Source organism: Cyanistes caeruleus, chromosome 33 (assembly GCF_971803275.1).
Source record: "Cyanistes caeruleus chromosome 33, bCyaCae1.hap1.1, whole genome shotgun sequence".
Taxonomy (NCBI): Eukaryota; Metazoa; Chordata; class Aves; order Passeriformes; family Paridae; genus Cyanistes; species Cyanistes caeruleus.
The window spans coordinates 1,523,564-1,532,097 of NC_141734.1; the positions used below are offsets into that span (position 1 = coordinate 1,523,564).

Consider the following 8,534-nt stretch of genomic DNA (forward strand, 5'->3'; position numbering starts at 1 on the left):
GCCATTTCCCCGCCGTTTCCTGCCATTTTCCCGCCATTTCCCCACCGTTTCCCCGTTTACCGCCGTTTCCCGCCGTTTCCCCAGTGTTTCCCGCCGTTTTCCCGCCGTTTTCCCCCCGTTTCCCCGCCGTTTTCCCTCCGTTTCCCCGCCGTTTCCCCTCCGTTTCCCCGCCGTTTCCCGCTGTTTCCTCGCCGTTTCCCGCCATTTCCCCACCGTTTCCCCGTTGTTTCCCCGCCGTTTCCCCGTTGTTTTCCCGCCATTTCCCCGCCGTTCCCCGCCATTTCCCCGCCCTTTTCCCGCCCTTTTCCCGCCGCTCACCGGAGGAGCGATCCCCGCAGATGGCGCACAGGCGCTTCCCGGGGCCGTGGGGGGCGCAGGGATTGGTGGGAATATTGGGAATATTGGGAATATTGGGAACATTGGGATTATTGGGATTATTGGGAATGTTGGGATTGTTGGGATTGTTGGGAATGGGGGGACCCCGAATTCCCAGCGGGGGCTTCACGTCCTCGGAGCCGCCCCCCAGCGCCAGCGGCACCGTCGAGTTCATCTGCGGGGAAAAAAAACACCTAAAAATCCCTTTTTTCCCCCCAAAATTCCCACTTTTCACACAAAATTCCCACTTTTCACACAAAATCCCCGTTTTTTCCCCCAAAATCCCATTTTTCCACATAAAAATCCCACTTTTTCCCCCAAAATCCCATTTTTTCACATAAAAATCCCACTTTTTCCCCCAAAATCCCATTTTTTCCCACCCAAACTCCCATTTTTTACCTTAAAGCCCCATTTTTTACCTAAAAATCCCTTTTTTCCCCCCAAAATTCCCACTTTTCCCCCAAAAATCCCATTTTTCCCTCCCAAAATCCCATTTTTTCCCCCCAAAACCCCATTTTATTCCCAAAAAATCCCCATTTTTTCCCAAAAATCCCATTTTTTCACCCAAAATCCCATTTGTTTCCCAAAAATTCCATTTTTTCCCCCAAAATCCCCATTTTTTCCCAAAAATCCCATTTTTTCACCCAAAATCCCATTTGTTTCCCAAAAATTTCATTTTTTCCCCAAAAATCCCTTTTTTTCCCCAAAATTCCCACTTTTCCCCCAAAATCCCAATTTTTTCCCCAAAATCCCATTTTACCCTCCCCAAACCCCCATTTTTTCACATAAAAATCCCATTTTTTTTCCCAAAAATCCCACTTTTCTCCCAAAATCCCATTTCTCCCCCCCAAAATCCCATTATTTTCCCTAAAAACCCCATTTTTTACCTTAAAGCCCCATTTTTTCACCTAAAAATCCCATTTTTTCCCCAAAATTCCCATTTTTCTCCCAAAATCCCATTTTTCCCTCCCCAAACCCCATTATTTTCCCTAAAAACCCCATTTTTTCCCCAAAAAAGCCATTTTTTCCCCCAAAATCCCATTTTTTCCACCCAAAATCCCATTTTTTACCTTAAAGCCCCATTTTTTTACCTAAAAATCCCATTTTTTCCCCCAAAATTCCCACTTTTCTCCCCAAATCCCATTTTTCCCTCCCCAAACCCCATTTTTTCCCCTAAAAATCCCATTCTTCCCTCCCCAAACCCCATTTGTTTCCCCTAAAAATCCCATTTTTTTCCCAAAAATCCCATTTTTCCCACCCAAAATCCCATTTTTTACCCAAAAAATCCCATTTCTCCCTCCCCAAATCCCATTTTATTATCAAAAAATCCCATTTTTCCCCCCCAAAACCTTCATTTTTTCCCCTAAAATTCCATTTTTCCACCCCAAATCCCCATTTTTCCCCCCAAATCCCCGCTGTTCTCTCACCTGGGGGCTGCTGCCGGGGCCGTAGCCCAGGTTTTGGGGGGACCCCAGGGCGGAGCCGATCATTTCACCCCCAAAATCCCCATTTTATATCCCAAAAAAACCCATTTCTTTACAAAAAAATTCCTTTTTTTTCCCTAAAACCCCATTTTTTCCCCTAAAAACCCCATTTTTTTCACAAAATCCCATTTTTTCCCAAAAATCCCCATTTATCCCTCCCAAAATACCATTTTTTCCCAAAAATCCCATTTTTCCCTCCCAAAATCCCATTTTTTCACCTAAAAATCCCATTTTTTTTCCCCAAATCCCATTTTTCTCTCCCCAAAAAACCCATTTTTTCCCCAAAATCCCCATTTTTTTCCCCAAAATCCCCACTTTTTTCCCCAAAACCCCCAAAACCCCATTTTTTTCCCCAAAATCCCCATTTTTTTTTCCCAAAATCCCCATTTTTTTCCCCAAAATCCCATTTTTTCCCATAAAAATTCCATTTTTTCCCATAAAAATCCCATTTTTTCCCCCAAAATCCCATTTTATTATCAAAAAATGCCTTTTTTTCCCCTAAAAATCCCATTTTATTATCAAAAAATCCCATTTTTTCCCCTAAAAATCCCTTTTTATTATCAAAAATCCCCATTTTTTCCCCAAATCCCCGTTTTTCCCCCCAAATCCCCGCTGTTCTCTCACCTGGGGGCTGCTGCCGGGGCCGTAGCCCAGGTTTTGGGGGGACCCCAGGGCGGAGCCGATGACGGGGAAGGGGGATCCCAGCGCGGGGGGCGGGGCCAGCCCCGGGGACCCCAAATTTGGGGGGGCGGGGCCCAGGGGGGACCCCATGGCGGGGGGGGGAGGGGAGGCGGCGCTCGAGCTGTCGGGGCTCCGGCAGTCTGGGGGGGTGGGGGAGGGGAGGGGAGAAATTTGGGGGGGGGAACCCCCCGAAATTCGGTCAGGGACACCCCCAAAAAATTGACATGGAGAAACATTCAAATTGCAGCAAAATCAACCCAAAATAGCCCAAAATGAACCCAAAATAGCCCAAAATAGCCCAAATTAACCCAAAATTGCACCAAAATTAACCCAAAATAGCCCAAAATGAACCCAAAATAGCCCAAAATTACCCAAAATTAACCCAAAATAGCCCAAAATAGCCCAAAATTCACGCAGAATTAACCCAAAATAGCCCAAAATGAACCCAAAATAGCCCAAAATAGCCCAAATTAACCCAAAATTGCACCAAAATTAACCCAAAATAGCCCAAAATGAACCCAAAATAGCCCAAAATTACCCAAAATTAACCCAAAATAGCCCAAAATAGCCCAAAATTCACGCAGAATTAACCCAAAATAGCCCAAAATGAACCCAATAGCCCAAAATAGCCCAAAATTAACCCAAAATTGCCCAAAATTAACCCAAAATAGCCCAAAATTACCCCAAAATAGCACAAAATTAACCCAAAATTAACCCAAAATAGCCCAAAATTAACCCAAAACAGCCCAAAATAGCCCAAAATAGCCCAAAATAGCCCAAAATTAACCCAAAATAGCCTCAAATAGCCCAAAATAGCCCAAAATTCCCAAAATTAACCCAAAATAGCCCAAAATAGCCCAAAATTACCCCAAACTAACTCAAAATAGCCCAAAATTACCCCAAAATAGCCCAAAATAGCCCAAAATAGCCCAAAATATACCAAAATTAACCCAAAATTAACCCAAAATAGCCCAAAATAGCCCAAAATTAACCCAAAATAGCCCAAAATTCGGTCAGGGACACCCCCAAAAAATCGACATGGAAAAACATTCAAATTGCAGCAAAATCAACCCAAAATTACCCAAAATACACCCAAAATACTCTAAAATTAACCCAGAATAGCCCAAAATTAACCCAAAATAGCCCAAAATAGCCCAAAATTAACCCAAAATTAACCCAAAATAGCCCAAAATTACCCCAAACTAACTCAAAATAGCCCAAAATAGCCCAAAATAGCCCAAAATATACCAAAATTAACCCAAAATTAACCCAAAATTAACCCAAAATTAACCCAAAATAGCCCAAAATTAACCCAGAATACCCCAAAATTCGGTCAGGGACACCCCCAAAAAATCGACATGGAAAAACATTCAAATTGCAGCAAAATTAACCCAAAATTGCACCAAAATTAACCCAAAATACTCTAAAATTAACCCAGAATAGCCCAAAATTAACCCAAAATAGCCCAAAATAGCCCAAAATTCCCAAAATTAACCCAAAATAGCCCAAAATAGCCCAAAATTACCCCAAACTAACTCAAAATAGCCCAAAATTACCCCAAAATAGCCCAAAATAGCCCAAAATAGCCCAAAATATACCAAAATTAACCCAAAATTAACCCAAAATAGCCCAAAATAGCCCAAAATTAACCCAAAATAGCCCAAAATTCGGTCAGGGACACCCCCAAAAAATCGACATGGAAAAACATTCAAATTGCACCAAAATCAACCCAAAATTGCACCAAAATTAGCCCAAAATAGCCCAAAATTAATCCAAAATAGCCCAAAATTAACCCAAAACAGCCCAAAATAGCCCAAAATAGCCCAAAATAGCCTAAAATAGCCCAAAATTAACCCGAAATAGCCCAAAATAGCCCAAAATTAACCCAAAATAGCCCAAAATAGCCCAAAATTAACCCAGAATAGCCAAAAATAGCAAAAAATTAACCAAAAATAGCCCAAAATAGCCCAAAATTAACCCAAAATAGCCCAAAATAGCCCAAAATTAACCCAAAATAGCCCAAAATGACCCAAAATAGCCTAAAATAGCCCAAAATTAACCCAAAATAGCCCAAAATTCACACAGAATTAACCCATAGTAGCCCAAAATTCACCCAAAATTAACTCAAAATAGCCCAAAATAACCCAAAATAGCCCAAAATAGCCCAAAATGAACCCAAAATATCCCAAAATTAACCCAAAATTAACTCAAAATAGCCCAAAATTAACCCAAAATAGCCTCAAATAGCCCAAAATAGCCCAAAATTAACTCAAAATTAACTCAAAATAGCCCAAAATTAACCAAAAATTAACCCAAAATAGCCCAAAATAACCCAAAATACCCCAAAATTAACCCAAAATAGCCCAAAATAACCCAAAATTTCCCAAAATTAACCCAAAATACCCCAAAATTTGGTCAGGGACACCCCCAAAAAATCGACATGGAAAAACATTCAAATTGCACCAAAATCAACCCAAAATTACCCCAAAATTAGCCCAAAATAGCCCAAAATTAATCCAAAATAGCCCAAAATTAACCCAAAACAGCCCAAAATAGCCCAAAATTTCCCAAAATGCACCAAAATTAACCCAAAATACCCCAAAATTCGGTCAGGGACACCCCCAAAAAATCGACATGGGAAAACATTCAAATTGCAGCAAAATCAACCCAAAATTACCCAAAATACACCCAAAATACTCTAAAATTAACCCAGAATAGCCCAAAATAGCCCAAAATAGCCCAAAATACACCAAAATTAACCCAAAATTAACCCAAAATAGCCCAAAATAGCCCAAAATTAACCCAAAATACCCCAAAATTCGGTCAGGGACACCCCCAAAAAATCGACATGGAAAAACATTCAAATTGCACCAAAATCAACCCAAAATTGCACCAAAATTAGCCCAAAATAGCCCAAAATTAATCCAAAATAGCCCAAAATTAGCCCAAAATAGCCCAAAATACACCAAAATGACCCCAAATTAACCCAAAATAGCCCAAATTTAACCCAAAATAAGCCAAAATTCACCCAAAATGGTCCAAAAGTCACCAAAAATTACGCAAAATAGCCCAAAATTAACCCAAAATAGCCCAAAATAGCCCAAAATTAACCCAAAATTAACTCAAAATAGCCCAAAATTAACCCAAAATAGCCCAAAACAGCCCAAAATAGCCCAAAATTATACCAAAATAGCCCAAAATTAACCCAAAATAGCCCAAAATTAGCCCAAAATAGCCCAAAATAGCCCAAAATTAACCCCAAATTGCACTGAAATACCCCAAAATCACCCCAAAATTACCCAAAATACACCAAAATAGCCCAAAATGAACCCCCAAATAGCCCCAAATTAACCCAAAATAGCCCAGAATTCACCCCAAAATAGCCAAAAATAGCCCAAAATACAACAAAAATATAAAAAATTACCCCAAAATTACCCAAAACAGCCCAAAACTAACCCAAAGTAGCCCAAAATCCGGTCAGGGACCCCCAAATTACACCAAAACACACCAAATTAATAAAAATAGCCCCAAATCACCCCAAAATAGCCCAAAATTAACCCAAAATTAACCCAAAATTCCCCATAATAACCCAAACTTGCACTGAAATACCCCAAAAAGACAAAAAATTACCCCCAAAATTCCCCAAAATAGCCGAAAATTAACCCAAAATAGCCAAAAATTAACCCAAAATAGCCCAAAATTAACCTAAAATACCCCAAAATCCAGTCAGGGACGCCCAAATTGCACCAAAACGCACCAAAATTAACAAAAAATAGCCCAAAATACACCAAAATGCCCCAAAATTAACCCAAAGTCACCTCAAAATCTGCCTAAAATCCCCTCAGGACCCCCACAAATCCCTTCAGAACCCCCCAAATTCCCCCCCAAATCACCTCAGGACCCCCAAAAATCCCCTCAGAACCCCCCAAAATCACCTCAGGACCCCCAAAAATCCTCTCAGAACCCCCAAAATCCATCCCAAACCACCTCAAGACCCCCCAAAATCCCCTCAGGACCCCCCAAATCAGCTCAGGAGCCCCCAAAATCCCCTCAGGACCCCCCAAAATCCCCTCAGAATCCCCCAAATCCCCCTCAGGACCCCCTAAAATCCCCTCAGGACCCCCCAAAATCCCCTCAGGACCCCCCAAAATCTGCACAAATCCCCTCAGAACACCCAAAAATTCCCTCAGGACCCCCCAAAATCCCCTCAGGACCCCCCCAAACTCCCTCAGAATCCCAAAACCCCCCCAAAAATCCTCTCAGAATCCCCAAATCCCCTCAGGACACCCCAAAATCCCCTCAGAACCGTCCCCTTAAAATCCCCTCAGGACCCCCCAGATCCCCTCAGGACCCCCCAAAATCCCCTCAGGACACCCCAAATCCCCTCAAGACACCCCAAATCCCCTCAGGACACCCCAAAATCCCCTCAGGACCCCCCCAAAATCCCCTCAGGACCCCCCAAATCAGCTCAGGACCCCCCAAATCCTCTCAGAACCCCCCAAAACCGCAACAGGACCCCCAAAATCCCTTCAGGACCCCCCTAAAGTCCCCTTAAAATCCCCTCAGGACCCCCAAATCCCCTCAGGACCCCCCAAAATCCCTCAGGACACCCCAAAATCCCCTCAGGACACCCCAAAATCCCCCTCAGGACCCCCAAAATCCCTTCAGGACACCCCTAAAGTCCCCTTAAAATCCCCTCTGAATCCCCCAAATCCCCTCAGGACCCCATAAATCCCCTCAGGACCCCCCAAAATCCCCTCAGGACACCCCAAAATTCCCCTCAGGACCCCCCAAATCAGTTCAGGACCCCCCCCAAACCTCCTCAAAATTCCCCCAAATCCCCTCAGGACCCCCAAAATACCCTCAGGACCCCCAAAATCCCCTTAGGACCCCCCAAAATCCCCTCAGGACCCCCAAAATCAGCTCAGGACCCCCCAAAATGCCCTCAGGACCCCCCCAAAACCCCCTCAAAATTCCCCCAAATCCCCTCAGGACCCCCAGATCCCCTCAGGACCCCCCAAAATCCCCTCAGGACCCCCCAGATCCCCTCAGACCCCCCCAAAATCCCCTCAAAATCCCCCAAATCCCCCTCAGGACCCCCCAAATCCTCTCAGGACCCCCCAAAATCCCCTCAGAACACCCAAAAATCCCCCTCAGAACTCGCTAAAATCTACAAAATCCCCCCCAAACACCTTTAGGACCCACAAATCCCCTCAGGACCCCCCCAAACACTCTCAGGAACCCCCAAAACCCCCTCAAATCCCCTCAGGACCCCATAAATCCCCTCAGGACCCCCAAACCCCCTCAGGACCTCCCAAATCAGCTCAGGACCCCCCAAAATCCCAAAAAAATCCCCTCAGGACCCCCCACATCCCCTCAGAACCCCCCCCAAAATCAGCTCAGGATCCCCCAAATCCCCCTTGAACCCCCCAAATCCCACTCAGGACCCCCCAAAATCTCCTCAGGACCCCCTAAAATCCCCTCAGAAGCCTCAAATCCCCTCAGGACCCCCCGAAATCAGCTCAGGACCCCCCCAAAATCCCCCCAAATCCCCCTCAGAACCTCAAAAAAATCCCCTCAGGACCCCCAAATCCCCTCAGAACCCGCTAAAATCCCCAAAATACCCCAAATCCCCCTCAGAACCCCCCAAAATCCCCCCCCAACCACCTCAGAACCACCCCCCAAATCTCCTCAGGACCTTCCAAACCCCCTCAGGATCCCCCAAATCCCCTCAGGACCCCCCCAAACCCCCTCAGGACCCCCCCAAATCCCCTCAGGACCCCCCCAATCCCCCTCAGGACCCCCCCAATCCCCCTCAGAGCCTCCCCCCACCCCCATTCCCGAGCCTTCCCCAGGGCCCCCACTGACCGCGGTCGCTGTCGCCCATCCCGCGCTGCCGGGGGGGGTCCCGGGGGTCTCTCGGTGCCCCCAAAATCCCGCCCCGCCCCCCCCCGGGGCCGCGCCCCCCCCCCCGCGGCCTCGGCCCCGCTCCGC

At 45.3% G+C, this 8,534-nt stretch overlaps 1 protein-coding gene across 3 annotated transcripts in view; it reads right to left on the reverse strand.

Moving 5' to 3' along the window:
- RXRB (retinoid X receptor beta) overlaps positions 1-2,657 on the reverse strand; it is a 43,358-nt gene extending 40,701 nt beyond the window's left edge. For 2 of the 3 annotated variants that reach the window (XM_086870734.1, XM_086870733.1), the window contains exons 1-2: positions 1,803-1,937; positions 319-550 (exon numbers count right to left, since the gene is read on the reverse strand). In XM_086870734.1, coding sequence (XP_086726860.1) covers positions 319-550; positions 1,803-1,865 — 295 coding nt within the window. In that variant the 5' untranslated portion in view covers positions 1,866-1,937. Of the gene's footprint in view, positions 1-318; positions 551-1,802; positions 1,938-2,483 lie in introns of those variants that run through there. The other variant, XM_086870732.1, reaches the window with a different exon arrangement.
- Between the last annotated feature and the right edge of the window lie 5,877 nt (positions 2,658-8,534).